Source organism: Catharus ustulatus, chromosome 4, assembly GCF_009819885.2.
Source record: "Catharus ustulatus isolate bCatUst1 chromosome 4, bCatUst1.pri.v2, whole genome shotgun sequence".
NCBI classification, from domain to species: Eukaryota; Metazoa; Chordata; class Aves; order Passeriformes; family Turdidae; genus Catharus; species Catharus ustulatus.
In genome coordinates, this window is record NC_046224.1 from 16,253,695 (window position 1) to 16,275,904 (window position 22,210).

Genomic DNA, 22,210 nt, shown 5'->3' on the forward strand with positions numbered 1-22,210 from the left:
TGAAAGAATTGTGAAGAAGGAAGTTAATTGCAATAAATATAGCTAAGGGAGAGATGTGCATTCCAAAGGGAGCAGCATATTTTAGTTCTGGCTACTGCATTCATATTTCTCCTCTCCCCATGGTCTCCATATAGCTATAATTAGTGATCATCTCTCTATAGTGAAGCAGCACAGAGGTGGTTATACTTCCACATCGAAGTCTTCTCAAGCATGCTTTTCAACAGACTGGGAAATTACTTTAATGGCTTTTATGCCATTAAAAGTGGCTTTCGACATCCAAATATCACAACTTGGTCTGTTTGTTATGAAGTAACTTGTGGGAAGAAAAGCTAAAACACAAAGAGTTGCTTAAGCAACGACAGCATGCTTTACAAATGCCAGAAGTGTAACAATCCAATCCTGGTGCATAGTTCAGTAGGCACTGAAGATCTAAGAAAAGATTTTCCAATTAAGTGGATCAGTGCTTTAAAAAGAATTGTAAGAAAAATTTTTGATCTTATTTTCAATGGCATACATGGTTAGTTAATAATTTATAGATATCAAAGCAATACAGATAAATTTATCAGAAGTTTGTGTGCAGGAACTTTGTGTTGGCTTTGGGTTGCAGCAAACTACCACTGTCACAGAAGTGTGGGGATGTTGTCACTGAAGGGCAGTTGTTTGCTGAAGGTTTTTCTTTGAGAACTTATTTTGTTATGTCATTCAGTGACGTTAATGGGTTAAAATAAAAATTACCTCATGATTGAGTGAAGTTATACAGAGTTATGGTAATATGTAAATGTTTGATGTGCTTATGTGACAGTGGCAATTTTTTCAGTCTTCAGTCACAGGAAAAATTAAATTTCTGAATTTTTAGAAGTTTTTGTATTTACATACAAGTTCTTGGATAATTTGTATTACTGTTATATTTACCCAAGTTAGAGGTGAACCTTTGAGTTTTTTAAGTTATCCAGGAAATGTATTTAACGTACTATTGTTTGTGAAATTGTTCAAATAAGTTCTCCTTGCCAGCCTTCTATTGTTAAGTAATTACATGCAAGACAATTTCTTTTTTTGACTTTTTTAAAAATAGTTTCAGTAAAGAACTACCTAATTTTCAGTACTTTTAAAGTTCACTTGTACATATGCAGATACATATACCTTTCTCTTTTAAATATTTCTTTATCTCTTAAATATGTTGTAGCCTTTAGTGCAGTTGATTTTTTCCATCTCCAATAAATGGTTCTTTTTCAAAACTACATTAATTTATAGATTCTTTTTGAAGGCTTTTCCAGTGCTAGAATGATAGTTCTGAAGTAACACTCTAATCAATCCCATACCTGAACACAGGGGAAGGCCTGTGTTCCTGAGGTTTGTTTTAGACTTTGACCATGCTGCAGTTTGCTTTTGGCCCACACTTGGTGTTTTGTCTCTGTGTGTTTGTGGATATGTGCGTTGATGCTTTAAAAAATTAAATGATAAAGCAACAACTAGTTAATTAAAATGCAATGTGGAAGACCTGTTCAACCTTTAATCTTTAATTTCCTATTCTCCAACCACCTTTTGGATTTCTCAGGGAATTCCCTTCTGAGGCATTCGGAGAAAGTACTCATCAGCATCCTGTGCTCATCATGCATACTGGTTGCTAATTATGAGTCCCTTAATTTGGTGTCACATGCACAGCTTCTTCCTGGCAAGCTGTTTTGGTTGACAGTAGCAAACCTCTTGAAATGAGTACTATGAGAAGAGCATTGTGTTCAATGTTGCTGAAATCCATTTTTAAGAAGAGCTGCCATTGTACAATCTTTGAAGGCTGCTGTTTCATTATAATGTCATGCCCAAGGATGTGGCTTATACTCTTCCTTCTAATTTCATACTGCATTTACTGGCCTATTTCTCACCCATGTGGAAGAGGTTCTGAGTCCTGTATTTGGCATTATGCAAGTTCTGTGAGTCAAAGGTCTGTTGGTACCACCAGTTTTGCTTAATTCTCCTTTGTACCCTATTTTGGTCATGGACCTTTTCATCTTCCTCCTGTCTGGCTCGTGGAGCAGTAATCTCAGTCTGCAGCCTATGAGGAACTGATGTCTTTTGTTTAATTTGCAACATGACCTGAGAGTTTCTATTTTTCAAATAAAAACAGGTCTGTTTTTGTGTATATACGTGCAGTGGGTTATGAATATGAATTAAGGTCAAATTCTGGATTATTTAGTGTGGAGGAAAAAAGATACTTGCCATTAAAATCTAGCCAAGAAAAAAAATCTTACTGGCAAGACATGTAAGCCCACTAAGGAAGTCTCTGAATTATTTACTGATTATTTTAATTCAGAATCTGGAATTAAAGAAAAACTGTATGAAGCACCTACTCTTTTGTGATAGAACCAATTCTTGCAGTGTCATACATTAATTCTGATGAGCGTAGAAGTTCAGTCCATGTGATCAAGTTTACAGTGTTTTTGGACAGGATGATTTACCATGGTCACCAGGTCACACAAGATTCTAAGAGTTGCCATATGCACTAAAATTATTTAGAGAATTTGTATTTATAAAATATAATGAATAATGTTTGAAACATCTTTCTTATAGGGATGTATAAAGATATTTATCTTGCTTCCTATTGCATCTGGAGGAAATTGTCTAAGATCAACTGAAAACAAATGTAAGATTATTAACAATGTTAAAATAGACAAGTTGTCAATATATCGCATATGTGAGAACATGACTGGTTATAGGGGAATATTTGAAATGCAGTAAGGTCACATTTACCTAAGCCTGGACTGATGAGATGATTACAGTAATTTCACGAATACAAGCCGCACCAATTTGACTAAGATTTTGCTCCTAAACCGGAAATGCGGCTAATAATCAGGAGCGGCTAATACAACCTCAGAAGTGCCTGCCAGAGTGCTGAGCCGAGCAGCTGCAAAGTCGGCATTTTGCGATTGTTACAAATCGCTACTTTGTTGCACCGCGGGTGGAGCCTGGCTCCGTGTAGGCAGAACGGGGGGCGGGGAGAGAGGCGGGAGAGCTCTCTTTCCTCCTCTGCCACAGCCCAGGGGAGAGACGGGGGGGGGGCCCGGCGCCGCCATTGCTGCAGCTCGGGGACGAGAGGGGGGACCCGGGCCGCCCCTACCGCGGCCCGGGGAGGAGAGGGGGGACTCGGGCCGCCCCTACCGCGGCCCGGGGAGGGGGGGGAAGCCGGCGCCGCCATTGCTGCGGCGCGGGGAGGGGGGGGGGAAGCCGGCGCCGCCATTGCTGCGGCCTGGGGAGGGGGGGGGGGAAGCCGGCGCCGCCATTGCTGCGGCCCGGGGAGGGGGGGGAAGCCGGCGCCGCCATTGCTGCGGCCCGGGGAGGGGGGGGGGAAGCGCGCGCCGCCATTGCTGTGGCCCGGGGAGCCGACGGGAGCCCCGCGCAGCCATTGCCGCGGCTCGGGGAGCCGACGGGGTGCTTTGTCCCCGCCCGCCGCCGCCGCGGCAGGAGCGGGGAAACTCCGTCCCTGCCCGCCGCCGGCGCCACGGGCGCGGGAAAGCTCCGTCCCCGCCCGCCGCCGCTGCCATAGGAGCAGGGGAAGCTCCGTCCCTGCCTGCCACCGCGGGGCAGCGCCGACCCGGGGTGACCGAGCCCAGGGGCAGCGGCGGCCGGCCCCGAGCTGCAGCACCATGCTGGCCCACCTGGCCCCGTCAGCGGCCCCTAGCGGGCCGAGCCTGCACAGCCTTAGCTCAGCCAGTAAACCCCGCCCTCCCGCCGTTCTGTTACTAATTGCACGCGGGTCCTCGCTGCGAACGACAGAGCGGCTTATATTCGTGTGCGGCTTATCTATGGACAAAAACCAAAATATTTGCCAACACCCAGAGATGCGGCTTATAGTCAGTGCGGCTTGTATTCGTGAATTTACTGTAAGTTTTTTTAAATTTTACCTTTGTGACTGCAGTACCACCAAGAAAAGAAAAGATTTATTTTGGTGATTCATCTTTAACAGCTCAAGATCTATTTCTATCAAGATTAATATGTAACTAGGACTTTTTCAATGGGAGATATTGATATGGTAATATACATATTTAATTAGGCAGTTGTTACTGAAAGAATTTATATTGAAATGCTCTATTATGTCCTGATCTTCTTAGAAAAACATTGCCTTAGTGCAGCAGTGACTGAATAGGTGCTTCATAAGGCTTTTTTGAAAACTGAGTTTGGAGTGAAATATGTAAGATCTAGATGTGGAAATACTACTGTGCACTTCTGCATGCAATCATAGGTGTATGATTTGGGTGGTAGCCTTTGTGTTAGGTCTGCCTGAAGATGGAACATCTGACGTAGATTGCAGCAAAGTAAGCTTTATAGAGAGAAACACCTGAGCATCTGTGGTCAGAATGGTTTCCTTGCACTGCTGCAAGAGATATGTAATTTGGACTTCAGCTACATGGCAAATGCCTTTTCTACATTTACACAAATTAGTACTAAAAATGTTTAACTCATTAACTGATCAAATGTTTTAGTATTATTTTGTATATTGGGTGTATGTAAAGAGCAATCATAATTTATTGGTGATCTTGCAGTCTGTTTTAGGCTTCAGCACTAGACCTTTTTTACCCTGTCATCCATTTTATACCCTACCTCGCACTCCAGTGGCTTCATCTGAGTTTTGCAGATTCTGAGTTTGAGAAAAAATTTCAAGATAAAAAGCTAAAGTTAAAACATGAGTAACACAATTAAATGTTTGTTTCATTAAAAAAAAAATCATTTGAGAGAATGTGTGCTTTATTTAATGGAGATATCTTTTCTCTAGGAACTTGCTTAGTGCAATGAAGTATGAAAACTGTCAGGTTATATTTATTTTTTCACACTTTATAAAGACTGAGTTTTGGTATTGGTAACAGGTTTAGAAAAGTTCTGCATGCAGACTACCTTTTTGTTGGTTGTGTGTGTTTTTACCCATGATCTGTACTGAAAAGGTAAAATTTCAGCACTCTTTAGAAGTCTATTACATCTAAAAGACAGATCAGTTGTGAACTTAATTCTAACATTGTGAACAACTTAATCAAAATCATCCTTCAATCAAATCATCCATTATTAGGCTTAATCTTGATTTAAAACCTGCTTTTAATGGAGGCAAGCTGCTTAGCATGTTTACTTTCTTCTGTCATTAGGAAACTAAATCTGTAAGTAGCTGTAAGCAATATTTTTTTAAAATGTTGGTTTTTATCATTATGTCTCTGCCTTTGTGAGTGGATCTAGTTAGAGCTGTTTAGAAGTTATTATTTTTGCATGGTGAGAAGTTTCAGAAGCATACCCTGGGAGTGAGTAAGAAAGAGCTAATACCATGCTGACACCAATGCACATATTCAGATCAACATGTCACAGACTCCATGCTACAGCTTTTTTCCTCCAGGCAATAATTTTCCCATCTTTAACAGTTGTATAGATAACATGATAAAGATCTCCACAGGAAACTGAAGAAGATGAGAAATGTTTCTGTAACACTTAATAACTGGGAGGTTTTAAGCTGTGATCATTTCATGCCCACATATTGCACACACTGGCCTGCTGTTTCTGTCCACATTATTTTATTCAGTCTTTATATTACTGTCCATTCAGATTTCACTCATTGAAAATAAATTTAAAGTTATTTAAGACCAGAAATTGCAATTATGTTCTCAAGCACAAGTATCTTATGTACTTTTGAGACAGTTATTTTGTTATTTGTGCTTCTGTTTTTCCTAGAATCCCATGTGGTCTTTCTTTCAAAACTTTTCTAGTGTGTTTATTTCTTCATCCAAATAAGAAAAAGAAAAAAAAGAGGGAAAAAAAAGAAAAGGAAAAAGAGAGAGGGCAACATGGAGCTTGACTGCTTTTCCCCTTAAAACTTCAGGGAAAAAGAAGCATTTTGCACTATGTGGATGTCTAAATAAATATTAAATATGTAGATTATGATTTTGCATAGCATTCAATCAAATGTTCCTTAGTTGGAGCTAGTTGTCAAAATGGATGGCATTTTAAAATTTCATTTGTACTGTGGAAAAGGGTCATTTGGTTCTTCAGTGTTTGTTTTTGACTTCCTCGATAAAGTGTAGCAAAGTAAGGTGGATTGGTGCAGCAGAAACCATTGACATCACTGAGCACTTGCTTGTTTGAGACTTTGCTTTTGTGATGGTGTGTCATCTTTATTAGAGGTGTTTTTGAGTGCTTCCTTGCTCATCATACAGATTTGAACCAAAAAGTACAAGCTAATGTAACATATCAAAAACAGAGTTTTGGGGGGATGGGGAGTGGTAATCATCTGTTTTCTTTTGTCTGATTTCCTTCTAATTCCAAATACTTGCCTGAAAAACAAATCCTCCTTGAAAAGCTGTAGTCTGCTTTCTAAATAAAGTTTAGTGGTTTTGAGAAGTATTTTTCAGGGCTTTTCCTTCTGTGAAGACTGGCAACATATTTGCACATTCTGTGCATGGTGCAAACAGTCATGTTCTTCAGAAATTGTTCATACATAGCTTGAGGGCTCTCAAAGTGCTTCTGATCCTCTTTCAGGTGTGAAATGTTTAGAATAAAGTAATTTATTATATATTAATTCTGGTTAACCAGGCATGATTTGAGATTTTCACAGTCTGCAAGAAATTAAGTATTCATTAACATTTAAAGCCATTAGATGACACAGTTGAGCAATAAATGATTCATTTAGTCACTGTTAAAGTAAATGTGCTTTGGTTTCTGACTAGAAGATAAGTGATGACTGTCTTTGTTTTCAATTATTTTCCTCAATCTTGCTTTATTTATTCTGTGCACTTCGTTAACTTGTCTTTCTATCTCTTTTCCTGAAACAGAAGAAGAAGAAGTGGAAAATTTTGATGTTTCCAGTCTGCCTGAAGAAGTGCTGCAGAACATAGAAGCTGACAGTTACTGGTGCATGAGCAAGTTGCTTGATGGCATTCAGGTAAATTGATTTTTCCTGTCTGTAAGTAGTGGAGTTAACTGATTGATGTCATGACTTTGAACTGCTTTAAGGCTGAGAAAGAGTACATCTATGAAAAAACGGGGGGGAAGTTGATTTTCCCATTGGAGAAATCCACTGCAAGTTTGGCATAGAAAGGAGAAAAAGGAAAGGGAATAAAAATTCCATGCAACTTCATCAAAATGTCTGCATGTTTCATTGTGTGGGATGTTCTAGAGCAGAACAGAAACCTCCAGTTCTAGATGTATGCTTTGCAAATCTGTTGCCAAGCATGAAGAATAGTTGCTCAGGATCTCACTGAGGTGGTAAAAACCTGCCTTATTTATCAATTTTTAAGTTGTTAATATAGCAACCTATAAGTGAATGTGGTCTTAATAGTTCCTGAAATTATCTTCATATTTTTAAAACAGCCATTTAAAACTTGATACTTAAGCTACTTCACTGAGTGTTTGAATTTTTCTATGTGGAAAAACTATAAATGAAGGCAAAATTTTCTGTTACATGCAGCAAGTTGGAGTCTAATAATGATAGATTTTTGGGTAAAGGTTCATGGGCTTAAAAGTTTATGAAGATTAGAAGTATCTACAACATTCTTTCCTATGACATGTCTTAACATGAATGTTTGGTTGGCTAAGGCATGTTGTGAGTTGAGACTTGTAACTGAGTTCATTTTTGACAAAATGCTTAGAGAATCAAGTCAGCAAGAAAAGGCTTTAACTTTTTTGAAGGTGTTTTAAGTGTGTTTCTCTTGGTTAAAGGTCAGATAGCTCAGTGTTTTGTGTAGCATCTTTGAAATGCACTGTCATTTTCTCACAATTCCTGTAACAAATGTTGGTTTGCTTATTTCAACCTCTAAGAGCTCCTAAATTTTAAAGTACTTGACCACATAGCAAAAATATGTGAAAAGTCATAAAGAAAAAAATCTGATAGCTTGAAATCTACTGGAAAGGAAGAAAAACCAGGTAAAGAAATGCAAACCCTCCAACTGTTTTACCTGCTTCTGGAACATCATTGTCACTGGCCTGTTGCTTTATTTTTTTTTTTTTTTTTGGAAAGGAAGTCCACAGATTAGGTAATTTCTCCTTAAAATTCTGTTTTTATACAAAACCATCAGGTACTGAGAAGCAAAATATGGAAACCAATTGCAGTGGAATTAAACTGCATCAATGAAAATTTAAGCTGTTATATAAATGAAATAGGGTTGGATGTATTCAAGGATGCACTCATCTATCAAAAGAAGGCTTGAAAGATTATGTTAGTGGTGTGACTAATGATGTTACAGTTAATTCAGTGCAACTGCACTGCTGCTGAAATAAAAGGGTTTCTTGTTTTTCTTCTCCCATTCTCCTGTTTTGTTTCCTTTCTGTGTTTATTCCACTTAATAGATAAAACAGTAGTTGCAGGTTGAGTTGGTTGGAAGAGCTAACCCTGTAGAGGAGGACTCGGGATACTGGTGGACATGACTGGCAATGTGCACTGGCAGCCTGGAGAGCCAGCTGTGTCCTGGGCTGCATGCAGGGCAGGTGGGCAGCAAGGTGATGGAGGGGATTTTGCCCCTCTACTCTGCTCTTGTGAGACCCCAGCTGGAGTGCTGCAGCCATTTCAGGGATCCCCAGCACAGCACAGACCTGGACCTGTTGGAGTGGGTCCAGGGGAAGGCCATGACGGTGGTCAGAGGGCTGGAGCATCTCTCCTATGAGGACAGACTGAGAAGACTGAGGTTGTTCAGCCTGGAGAAGAAAAGGCTCTGGGGAGATGTTACTGTAACCTTTCAGTACTTAAATGAGGCTTTTAAGAAAGCTGGAGAGAGAGACTTTTTGCCAGGGCCTGTAGTGATAGGACGAGGGGTAACATTTCATGTATAGTAGATTTAGATTAGATTAAAGGAGCACATTTTCTATGATGAAGGAGCCAAAAGAAGTTGTGGATGTCTTCTTCCTGGAAGTGTTCAAGGTCAGGAACTGATGTGGCTTTAAACAGCCTGATCGAGCTGAAACTGTCCCTACCCACAGCAGGAAGTTTGGACTAGATGAACTTTAAGATTCCCAGTGGGTTCACAGCGTGTTGCTATAGTTCTGGTTGACTTGCACTCTGGATGCACAATCATTTTCCTCTGAAAATATGGCAAAGAAGACTCCTGTGTGATGTATGTGATGGTTTTGTCTGAGATGTCTGAATAAACTGTAAAGGGATATGTGACATGTGGTAACAGCAATCAAAGAATCTCTGCAGAATATTTCCATTAACTTCTCCTTCAGTATAAGTTTCCATTTCATGTTGCCCTAACAGAATTGGATAAGTTTAAAGAGTGCACTTTGATAACAGTTAGGGTCATCTTGTGAAATTTTTGGCTAATGTGAGCTAGATACATTTTTTGTGTGTTTTGTTTTTTCAGTGCAGAAGGGTGTAATGGTAGAATGATTGTATTATTGTATTTGTACCCCTTTATTATCTTAACAGAAAACTCATTTATTTTTCCAATCCATCCAGACGGTCTTATTTTCTTGGTTCTAGAATTGTCAGAGGTATTATTAAGACATAGGCATTTCTTGCTCGAGTTTTACCACACATAGTATCTATTATTTATTAATTTCTCACTCATCTTACCTCCCTCTTTTATGTATCTAATGTGACTGTGTATTTTTAGTATAAAAATGCATCTTTGAACCCCAGAGACCTGTGCAATAGGAGCTGGCTTTTGGAAGCAGGACAGTTACTTCCTGACATGCATACAGTTCTCAGCTGAGAGAAGAAATAAAAACTTGTTCAAATCCCCTGTGCTGTTTTTTTTTGTGATCTGGAGGTTGCTATGCAAATGTGTTTTTGGCTCCAGCTAGAGAGTTTGCAGAACTTTTCCAGTAGTTAATGTTTAATCTTGCATGATAATTTATTTTTTTGTTCTTAGATTGCTTTGCGTCTTTGTTGATTGTCTCTAAGTTTAGGCTTCTAACTGACTGTGCATGTGTCATATCACAGTTTGATTAAAGTTTTAAAAAATGATCTAACAAATACTAAGACTTTAAAAATATAAATTTATTTCTCTAAAATATAATTTAATCTTGAAATCTGTAGCTGTCTTATAGCAGTCAATTTTGGATGATAATGTATGTAATGGTTTTCCTTTTCAGTGCTTCATGAGTCTGTGCTCTAAATTTTTTCTTTAGTTTTTGTCCCAGAAAGACTATGCCTCGCTGCAGTTGCTTCTTACTTGTTTCAGAAGAACATAGGATAAGTCTGCACAATGTAGGGCCAGCTCTGAGGTCAGACCTAGTTTCTCAAGGCTTTGTCCAGTTGAGCCTTGAACCCTCCAAGGACCGAGACTTCAATCTCCAGGGGTTAACCTATGGCAGTTAGGCCTATGGCTTATGTTGAAGTTTCTCCCCAATAAGCAGATGGAACATTTTTTTGTTTATGCTGCTTGTCTCTTATTTCCCACTGTGCACCACTGTTAAAAATGGAGGTTTGATATCTTGATAACGTGGGTTTTATCAGGCTGTGATTAGGTGCTTCTGCAGCTTTCTTTTCCTCAGGCTGAGCAAACCCAGTTTCCGCAGCCTCTCAAAGAGCATGTGCTCCATATCTCTGAACATGTTCATGACCTTTTGCTCCTGCTTCATTTTATTCTGGAGTTTATTACCTTTTTCTTGTATCAGAGTCCCTAAAACTGGATGTGGTATTTTAGATATGATCTTTAAATACAAGAAATTATTTTTAAACATTTGAAGGAAAATCTACACAGTAAAGATTGAACCCTGGAACTGTTTGATTAGAGATGTTGTAGAATCCTCATCCTGGAAGTTCAAAACCAGAGTCCACATGACCTTGAGCAGGTTGCTCCAGGTGTCTTGGCTTTGGGCAGTGCTTTGATGGCCTCCAGAGGCCCCTGCCAGCCTCTGTGATTCCTCAATGAGTGCTGAGTGGGGATAATCACTTCCCTGCATCTACTGGGCCAGGGCTCTGCTGGCTGGCTTTGCTGCCAGGGCTTACCAGTGACTCAGTCTGAGCTTTTTGTCTGCTGAGATCTCAGGTCCTTTTCCACAGAATTTGTGTGCATCCTGTATTCTTGCAAGATGTGCTGATTTGTGCTGATTTATAAAATCCTGCTTCTGAGGCTTGTGTGGCCATATGCAAAATACATCTTCCATGTGTGTGATAAAGCTGGTTGTCTTTACAACACTTCTTAACTGTAGATGATGCATGAGCATTTTTGTATTTTCATCTGTGGCTGTTCATATGGGAAAACTAGAATTATCCCATGAGTATTTTTTCCATATAATTAAGTAGACATATCCATATATCCAGATTATTAACTTTTTTTTATTACTAAATTGTCCTTTATAACACTTTCCTCAACAGTGTCTCATTAACATTCAAGTAAAAAGTTCACATTGATCTGTGCCACCTGAAAATGTAATGTTCATGTATAAAATAGAGTGTAACTTTTCATTTTAAGTTCGTGTATACTGGTAATAGAATAACCAAAAGGGAAATACATGCCTTGCATAAGGATCTAATCAGACGTATTAAAAATAACACTAAAACATTAATATAATTATTTAGCAGGGCATGGTAATTTTTAGACTAAAAGTGAGATAATTCATATTTAGGGACTGGAGTGTTGCTGAGGTACATATTAGCTATTTCTATGGCTGATTAAAATAGCAAAATTTATGACCTTCAGAGGGAATCCTGCAGCGTTCTTTCTCACTCCTGAGTTATGGAAAGTTGTTGCAAACATATGTCTGAAGTCTGGATGATGAAAGGATGGAAGGATGGATGGCAGGAAGGAATGGTGCTTGAAAAGTCTTTCAGAGGTCTGCTGGATCCAATCAAAATATGAACATGCATTTCAAATGTTGAGAAGTATGTGCAGAAATAACTCTTCTGAAAATTCTTCACAGAACCTTTCTGAGGTTTATTTTAGAGGAAAAAAAATAGGTCAGTTATGGCTTTCTTTATACCTTTTTATTGAACTCCTTCAAGACAAATGTCTTGGTTATGTCTGCAATTCCCCTGAGTGGTTAGTTTAGGACTATGCTGAATTGCAGATCTGTTTTCTGTGTGTATGTGTGTTTGTTAGTCTCTCTTTGGGTGCTAATAATGCAGTTTTCCAACCTGTCATTGAGAGTAAAATTTTCAGGAAGAAAGCAAATCTATTTGTAATCAGCAGATGAAATACAGTGTGCTATCAGTATGTTATGATTTCTAGCTCTTATCCAGATTTGAACTGTTGTCTGGTTTATGCTGTAATTCAAAAATATACCCTGAGCACTTTTGTCATTGCTACTTTAACAGTTTCTGTAATTTATAATACATCCACTTGTGTAAAACTGAGGTTTGATTACACAGACTAGTAGAAGGTTGGATCCTTGGTTCTGACTCAATGGATGGTACTGTAACATGAAAATCAGTACCAAGTTTTAATAAACTGTTACTTTTTTTTGTCCTGTTATGTGGGAATAAGTAAGATACTACTATGCATGTAAAAATTTTTGGGCTGAAATACTTTGTGAATATTTTTCCTACTACTTAGGACATTTTGCATTTTGAAAAGTCAGGCTTAATAATTATAATGATTGACAGACCTTTTCTTCTAAAGGAAGTGTCTTGGAGCAATTATGGAACATGCTATGGACTACGTTGATGACATAGTCCAGTACACTTGTGTGTTTGTCTTTGTGCATGCACACTCTATCTTGAACTGTATTCAGGAGGGAATTTACATTATAATCTCTATCTTCAAGACACAATTTGGGTAAACTGTGCTTCCACTGATACTGTTAATGTACATGGTGGCTATTGTGATCTAGTGTCCTGCTTCCCCTCCCTCCTGCCCCTATCTTTTTGCAAAACTTTCTAAGTAAGGTGAACCAAGATTTTTAATAGAAGTTTGCTTAAAGAATTCAGAAATATGTGAATGAAGTACTTAAATGAGTAAAAAAGAATTCAGGTGATCTCTTTGTGTCATAATGAGGATAAGAAAACCTTTTTCTTTCAGTTGTCATTCGTTCATGTGATACTATATTTGAACATACTAAATTGATGCATAGGAATTCTTAAATATGCCTTGGTATAGGAAATAGACATCCAAGTCTATATGTCTGTATGATTTATACAGATTGCTTAGTGTATCCTCTATGTCTAAAAGCTCTGATCTCATTGATAAAACCTTGTTAAGGTGAGCAAACAGTACATGAACACTTTGTTTCAAAACTTTCCATTTGTTTCCATAAATGTTTTTGATATTTTCTTCAGTACATTGTTGGTGAACATTGTGTATGACCTGAAAAGATTTCTCCTCTCAGAGGCATTGTGCCTATGCCTCTGCTTGGCTGAAGTCATTATGTCAAATTACTGACAAGTGATTTTTACTTTTAGTTTGGCTGGCTCTGTTTCTCCTTCATGATGACATGAAAGATGGTTTTCCATTCCTCTTCATCTTGCTGCTTCTTCTTCTAAAATTATCCCATCATCACCTATTCAGAGATAAAGATGAGGGATTTTCTTTAGCTGGTGCCTATGAAGTCTCTCTCTCTCTTCCCTCCCTCCCTCCCTGCCCCTCTCTGGGAGGTCAATCCCACTTAAATGTGTTATGAGCATTTTTCTAAGTTTCTTCTATTTAAAAGTTCTCTACCCTTAAAAAAAGTAAGAAATTGCTTAATAGTTTTTAAAATGTTCAGTTAAGTCTATAATTTTAGTGTTTTATTTTAAATTATTACAACTAGGTTTTGTGAAATCCTGCCAAACGTAGTTGTAGTTGCAGGGAAGTGGGGTGGTTATACCAGCTTCTACAGAATAAGTACAGACTACTAACACAAAGATTTGAAGCTGATGCAAGTTTTGGTCTCTTGTGACATTATAAAGTCCTAACCTTCTGCATTGTAAGGTGAAACTAATTATGTGTCAGTCTGAACTAGATATTATAACCATTCAGCTGTGAAGTAGGTTAGCATAGTTCACTGAAAGTGTGTTGGAACCTATCTGAGCAGAACGTCAAGGAATTTAGATATTCATTGCACACCAGTGCATGAATTTTTATGTTTATCATGGATTCTGGTGTGTAGCCATACATATATTTTGTCATATGTGAATGCTTACTGGAAAGTGTCAAGAACAGTGTTTAGAAATAAGAGATATTTTATGAACTCCTTGTTTTCATCGTGAAAATTTTTGTTAAATTTCCTCATTTGAAACTTTGACCATCCATAATGAGCAAAAGACAAACTTTGAAATAGTCATAAGTAACTAAGGAAATAATTGTCTTGGCTCAACAGCCCTGAACAATTATTCATGAATTTTGTGAGTTTGGCATATTTTTTCTTTTGTTTTACTATTTTTCCTTCATCTATAAGCACAAAAGGAGCAGGCATAGTGGGTAGCAGAATACCTTTTACATTTGTTTAGTTGTTATGTGGTTTCACAAACTACAGGAAGTCAACTGCAAGTGTCATAGGAGGGCATATGTACAACACAGTTTAATTAGAAGAGAATACTGGGGAATCCAATAAAGATCTTTCCAGTTTAGGTGAGTCAGCACAAATAGACCCCCAGCTGTGTTCATTTGCAGCTAAAATAATGAACAGAAAAATAAATAAGCAAAAGATCAAATGTAGTGAAAAGCATATTTACCAGTTTTCAAATCAAGATGGCAGTTTTGGGTTGCATTTCCAGGTTTGTATGGAGTAAATTAGGCTTTGAGAAAGAAAGTAGTTTCAGATTCATAGATCACAGTCAAGAGTTGCACCACCTGGGGAGAGACTAATGATCGAAGCACTTGTGTTTAACTCTGTGTTTACTTTCAATGTTAAATACAGGAGCATTATTTTACAGAAGGGTATATAAACGTTTTGGGATAAAAAAAAAGTGAATACAGTTTTTGTTGTTAGAGTACATTCTGTAAATAAAGTGATTATGGTTTCCTGAAGATGCTGTGACATGGCTATTATCCATGACGAATACAGGTGTGTTTCAGACTTAATAAATGGCAGTGTTCCAGTGCATGGGATTGTTTCTTTCTCCCCAAAATGAGATTATAATAGATCTGAATTCTGTGTGAATCTTTATATTCTTTCTGTTTTGGTGCTTTATTACTTTAAAAAGGATTCTCACATTCTGTTTGTGTAATTGTTGCCTATTTTACTTGATGATTAGTGTGGAAAATTAAAAAATTCAGGGAATTATTCTTGCTTCCTCATCCATACTGTTTTGGTTTATACACCGAGTTCTAATATTAATTACTGAGAAAGGGCTACTGCTAGACCAGTAGACAATTTTTCTATAATTTTAAAAATTGCTACTACTGTGGTCAGTTACAAGTGATCAGAGCATACAGTAGACTTTTTGAAACTGTAAATTACTTATTGACTGAAATACTTTACAGAATTATTAGTATGTTATTTTGCCTTGTGAACTTTTAGGCTTCACAATTTATAGCAGTTTTACAGAATTTGATGATTAAATTGCAGTTCAGTTTCCTACGTCAAATAAAACCTAAAAAAACCCTCCATGTAAATAAAGTCAAGGGAGCCTATAAGACCTTTTTTGGTTTTAAACAGAAGAACTTATCAAGATACATAAAAATGAACTGATAATCATCTATTTTACTCCAAGACCAAGTTAAAACTTGAAATAACGTCAAGAAAAATTAATATTTAAATGTAAGTGAAAAAATTTTAGGGTAATTTTTGAGATTACTTAGCTTCAATTGATAAAGGAATTACTCAAACAATAGCAATTGAGGCAAAACATCATTTACCCTGATTTTCTATACATGTGGTGCTTACACAAAAAAAACCCAAAAAAAATCCATGACAATTTTCTTTTAAAATACATATGTATAGCTTTATTTTCTTGAATCTCTCAAGAATCACAGAAAGACAACTGTAACAAAATGAACTGAATGGAGGGATTGTCAATTAAATATTCAGAAACATTGCTTTATATTTAAATAATGTCATTATTTTAAAAGATTGATGTTACTGAGTTTCAAAGTTATCTTTCTTGCTCTCATTATTTCAAGCTCAAGTCTATATTATAGAGCTGTAATTCACAAATTAAAAATCCATTTAGCGTTAATTCATTCAAAGAAATATATGCAAATATAATGCCCTTTTAGCTACATAGCTTGTGTGTTAGATTTTGATTACTGATATTAACTATAATCTTGGGTTCAGAACAGTTATGAGTACATTAAAACAAACTTTTGATTTCTTGTGCTGCTTGAAGTTATTACTCTGTACTTCAAAAGATCAAATTCTTTCCCTGTGATTGTAAGCTAAATTTTAGTATTTCCTACATTATTTGTAGAATTGTAAATTTCCAAGAAAAAGAATCACCTTAAAACTCTTTGGCATGGCACATTGTTGTGTAAGATGAGGGCCTTTTAAAGCTACTTGGATTTCTGCAATAAAGTAACTTCACTAGATTAGCAAGTAGAGAGCAATAGAGAGGAATAGCTGTACAGGATATACTGTTGGGGTGGGGTCTTGCAGGATTGTACCATGTGATGATTTACTATTTTGCTATAGAAGGAGACCTAGGAAATGTAGTCACCAAACAGAAACACCATAAGAAAGCAGAGAAAAAGACATGGATTTAGAAAAGTGATTGAAGGAAAAGAAACCTTTTTTGTTTTTCTGCAACTAATACTTTGATGTGGTCTCTTTAGGATAACTACACATTTGCACAGCCAGGAATCCAGAAGAAGGTGAAGATGTTGGAAGAACTTGTTAGTCGGATTGATGGTAAGTCTCAAAGGCAAACTAACTTTAAATTGATGTTAAATTGAAAGTGTTTAGTTAAAATGTTTGCAAAGAAAGCCAACATCACTGCAGTTACCTGCAATGGTGCAGTAACATTGCCTTCCTCAGGTGAGGTGTCATCATTAGTTTGTGGCACACTGGCCTTTGCGGATCACTGTCGTGTATCGTTTAAAAGAAAGCCACTAGAGCATGAGCCTCTTTCATTACTTTTTATTAAGGCAATATAATCAAAATTCAATGGCAATTTCTTTGCAGCAGAGTAATGACCACATACAAAAGGCAGCCAGTATTCATTTCACATTAAGCCTCAATGGTTGTTGTAATGCAGGCAAGTCACAGTGGTTGTTTATGGTTGTCCTTCGGCACTATGTTTTGTGCCTTTGTGCATCATTTTGCTATCTGGAATGCCTGCATAATTTCTCTGTGGAATCCAATTAATTATGAGCTCTGGAAATAACATCTTTAATTTTATAGATAAATTACAGTATGTGCAGGGGTAATTTTAGATTATGCTTTCATGTTTTAGCAGCATACTTTGAAATATTTTACCTTCATCCTTAAAATAATTCCTTTCATGAAATGCTGACTGTCATATAACTAGAACAGAGTTTAATTAAATGAAATGCAAGAGATAATGCTTGCTCATTCTAAACATACTCTCTTGATAGTTTGTTAAATTAATGAAAGAGTATTAAGAAAATGTTGCCAAGCAGAACCAGGCATATATTTGCAACACTAGCCTGTCAGTGATGATTTAGAAAAAATATTTCTTGTGTAGCTTTATATTTTATAATCTTCTTGGAAACATAAATTCATTCTTTTTGTTACCTATACTGTGAAGGCTTTTTTGTGCCCGTGCTTGTCATAGGAGGTTTTGCCTGCTTGTATGTACATCCTTAATATTTGATAATGGTCTTTGTGGTTTTCTAGGATATTGAAGTATTGTTAATGAACAAAAACTAAGGGCAGGAGAAAAATGTTTATGTAAAATCATACTATAAACTTAAATGCGTGTCAAATTTTTTGTTGTAGATATATTTTTTTAAAATGCTAGTGAATATGAAAAATATAAGGGGATATTTTCCGTATATTGGATAGTTAAATATTCATATTAAAAATATAGTTAAATCAGTGTATTTTGTTACTTAAAATATCATCTAACTTCTTGTAATGGGACCTTTTATATGTAATTTTAGTCTTGCATCAATATTGATGTTTACATTTCAGAAGCAGATGATTATATGTTAAATGAAGTGTATAATTAAAATTCCTATAAATAGACTTCCTTAACTTGGTCAAGGAACATTTATATAAACAAATTCTTTAACCAAGTTTTTAAAATTAGAAATAGCATCCCGATAGTAAACTTTGTTGTTTGAACAAAAATATTAAGTATAATACAATATATTATTGTTTAGCTTAAGGAAAAAAGAAATGCTGAAGTCTTATTTGTACCTTCAGTGCTTTATGGCTATAGTTCAATAATTTCTCTCAGTTATCAGGTTTAGGAAGCATTATTTTTAAAGCTTTACAACTTAAAAAAATAAATCAGTTGTAGCAAATAGTTGTGGCATCTTATACTGTCATTTGAGCACCCTTTGTAACTGAAAATAGTGTGTGTTCTTGTTTTTTATCTAATTTGAAATAAAATTTTGAGGCCTTTATAAATTTCTTGTAGTTTTCAGTAGACATCATGAGTGTTTGCTAGTAAATATTGATGGAAATTTAGAATTGCTTAGGTCATGTGGGGCCTCTGGAAATCAGTGTTCCAAGCCTTTGCCCTTACCTCAATCACTCTTTATCCAAGGGGACAGTGCTAGTTTAGAGCAGGCTGTGTGGAATCCTGACCTGTTGAGTTTAGAGTGATTATGAGAATGGAGATTCTGCAGCTCCTTTGCCTAAGACTGTTGGAAGTTTGGCTTCTTGCACTGTCATTTTATTTTTTTATATAATTTTTTTTTTTTTTAAATGGAGCTTATGTCCACCACCTTTTATTTTTATCGGAGTGTACCTCTGAGAAGAATTTGGCTCCATGTTCTCTGCATGCTCCCACTGGGTAGTTACAGCTATTCATAGACTTCTTTTTAAGGCTGAGCAAACCCAGTTCTATCAGCCTCCTTTCATGTGTGAAGTGCTCTACCTTCCTCTGCCCCCCACTAGCTTACTCATGTGTGCTAGTGTCAGAGAATTGGATGAAATGCTGCAGACATGGTGTCCCAAGTGGCAAAAACAGAGGAAGAATCACTTCCCCTGACCTGTTGGATTCTTTCTTGCTTAGAAGGACTAACATATGCTGCAAGGACATTCTGGGCTTGGGTACATCATGTTGTCCTCCAGCTTCCCCAAGTCCTTCTAGGCAGCCTTGGCTGCTTTCCATCAAGCTGTGCCCAGTCAGTGCTTGTTAAATGAGACTGTTCCATCCCAAATAGGGGACACTTGCCTCTCCTGAACCTCAGGAGGCTCCTCTTAGCCATTCCTTCAGCCTGCCAAGGTTCCTTAAATAGTAGCCCTCACTTTCAGTGTCTCCAGCACTCCTCCTAATCTGGTATCATTTACAAACGTAGTGTCTACTCTACGTTATTGATAGTTTTTAACAAAGGTATTGGCCCCAGTGCTGACCCTGGAGAGATACCATTAGTTATTAGTTGTCAATTGGACTTCGTATACTGATCACAACCTTTATAATACAGGGATCCAGTTAAAAGTTTTGTGTAGGAAAGATACACATTTTTCATTATTCTTTGGGCTATTTCTTTTTGTCTAGAAGACTGTCCACTTAGTTACTTTATTTTGCAAGAAAAGCACACCAAAAAAAAGTTTTAGTTGTTAATTAGACAATGGTGGTTGTGTACTGCAGTCATAACCTTTTGGATGACTCAGCTAAGGGATGCTGAACATACTGGCTTTTTTTGGTGGAATCATGACATAGTTTGATGTATATTGTGGTTTACTCTTCTTTTTGTTTTTGCTTTTGTCTTTTTATTCTGGGTTTGCTATATTGCAGTTAAAGGGAAGTGTATGGCTGATATAAATTCAGTGGCTTTACTTTTTGAAAAAACCTCTCATGATCTGTATTGGCTGTACCTGTCCTAAGGGCTCATTATGGCTGCTGTGCAAGAAAATAAAATTCCTGTTGGTACTGTGTCACATTGTTTTCTTCATGCTGGGTAACTGCACGGTGAAGCAAATCTTGATGTAGTAAGTAGCTATGTGAGTGGATGAAGCCTGTACTGCTCATTTGCTGATAATAATGGATTACCAGTGTATGAAAGGTGATGCTTGAGCTTTAGAGAGTGCTAATGCATTATGTCAGTGATTCAAGCAACCTTCATTAACTCAGCCTTATGGATCACAACTCCCCTCAAAGTAACTGTCCATGTGTGTACACTCCAGAATATTGCAAAAGACTTCAAACAGCCAAAATACTCTCTTAATTTAATCATAATCTCATTCTGCTTAAACTCCGGAAAATAATTTTGATAAATTGTGTTTAATGGAATTTTTTTAGTCTGTTAATGGAATGTTGTTATAGATGAGATGGAGTTGGAAGATAAAACATTATTCTATCTCATGAGTCTACTTGTCATCATCATTCAGATTTTTCTCAGAATTATACAAAAATGTTGAGAGTGAGGATCAATAGGTAGCTCAATAAAATAAGGAATCGCTTATAACTAATGATCTTTTCTGTCTCCTGTAATGCCAGTAGAACTCCGCTCTGAATCATGAACCATTTCTCGTGGTTTGTAAAAGGTCATACTCACGTGGCATGCCCTCTTCCACTTTTGCTTCATTTAGGCTTGAAGTCAGACACATGGTATAGGAATGGCCAGATTAATTCAGGATTTGTGTTTCCAGAATTTACAGGTGCTTAGCACTTGCCTGGTGTCATGCTTGGAAGAGTCTCAACTTCTTCAATTTACTGTAAGACAACTGGTAATTACATGAGAGTTTGAGATAGCCATTTGGAGAAGGCTGAGCATTTGAAGATAAAAGTAGTCTGGGGATTCCATAAACATTGATAAAAGATGTTAAAATTGTGTAGCATTCTCTCCGAATTAGCAATAACGCAGTTCTAGGGAAAGATACTTAGACTATTGTAATGTTAAATGTATTTTTTATATATGTTGACTTCTTATTACTATTACAGAAAATTATAAAGCCAGTATTGACAAATCAGTGTAAATATTCTGCATCTTATGTAGGATAAGTTTGGAAAGATTTTTTTTCTGTATCTTTTTTAGAACAACTCAACCCAGATTTTGCATTTGTGTTTTTCACAGTCTTTTTTCTTGTAGATAAAGAAATTCTGTTATTACTGTTTCACATTCTTTCACCAAAAATTACCAATAGTTTTGAAGAATTGTCCTTTAAATTTTAGTAACAAGAGATGGAAAAATGCAGAAAATGATTAAAAATAATAATTAAAAAAGTTTACTGTTGCTGTATATATTTTCCCCCTTCTCTTGAAACTGGAAGTAATGGAAAAATACCTAAGAACTTAAAAAGAGTGCTGCATTTTAACTTTCTCATGAGGTACTTAATCTGGAATTCAGTTAGATTTTTCAAAGGTTCAGTAAAATCTCAGAATTTCTCTTGTTTCCTCTGTGAGTGTATCTTCTGATCATCTCTTTTGGAGAGCTACCACAGCTATTCCTACATATGATGTTTTCATTGGGACAGTTTCTAGTTTATTTCCATTTTATCATTGCAAAAATTTAATTTTTTTTAAAGAGGAAGGTATTTTTAGTGGGAAATCTAAGTTGTTATATTTGGATTGCTTAAAAGAATGACTTTAATAAATACTGAATAGTTAGGTTTGAGGAAATACTGGTAGTTATTCCTAAGTGCAGTTAAATTGCTATTTCAACTTTTATAACCATGTTCTATTAATAATTTTATAAGTGCCGTTTTTTTTTATTACTACCATGTTTTATATATATTTTCATTCACACAGAACCATGGATGAATTAGATAATGCCTCTTGCCTTAATGTTCTGAGCAAATTAATCTTGACTCTACTAATCATACTTTCTTTACTTGTTTTTCTCTGGGGTTTCAAATGTCTTGGTTGACCCATTATCTGAACTTCTGTAGATGATGCCAGAATAAAGGACTTGTAATAAAGTACTTTAATCTTGTGGCCTTAAATTCATATTTTGTATAGTTTTGCTATTCACATAAAATTTTTAAATACAATCCTTGTAAATAGTTATGTGTTGTGTGCAAGTACGTACACATCAAGTTCTTCATGAAATGTAGTCAGTTAAAACATTTTCATTTTTATATGCATTTTTGTTTAACAGTGGAAAGGCTTATTTAATTGTACCATCCTGTGTACTTCTCATGCTTTGAAATATTTGCTGTATATATGTCTGAAAGGTTGGTTGATAAAGCTCTTAATGTTTATGTATAATGTGTTTTCCTATTTAACTGGAGAAGTTCATAAAACATTCTTCATTAGAATAGGATTAGTACTGGTAGGATTATCCTTTCTAAGGTCTGAGTTTAGTTAAGAGCTGTG

At 36.5% G+C, this 22,210-nt stretch overlaps 1 protein-coding gene across 1 annotated transcript in view; it reads left to right on the plus strand.

Annotated features, from left to right (window-relative positions):
- TBC1D22A (TBC1 domain family member 22A) overlaps positions 1–22,210 on the plus strand; it is a 140,923-nt gene that overhangs the window by 39,291 nt on the left and 79,422 nt on the right. Inside the window, exons 9-10 of the mRNA XM_033058598.2 lie at positions 6,798–6,907; positions 16,593–16,668. Coding sequence (XP_032914489.1) covers positions 6,798–6,907; positions 16,593–16,668 — 186 coding nt within the window. The remainder of the gene's footprint in view (positions 1–6,797; positions 6,908–16,592; positions 16,669–22,210) is intronic.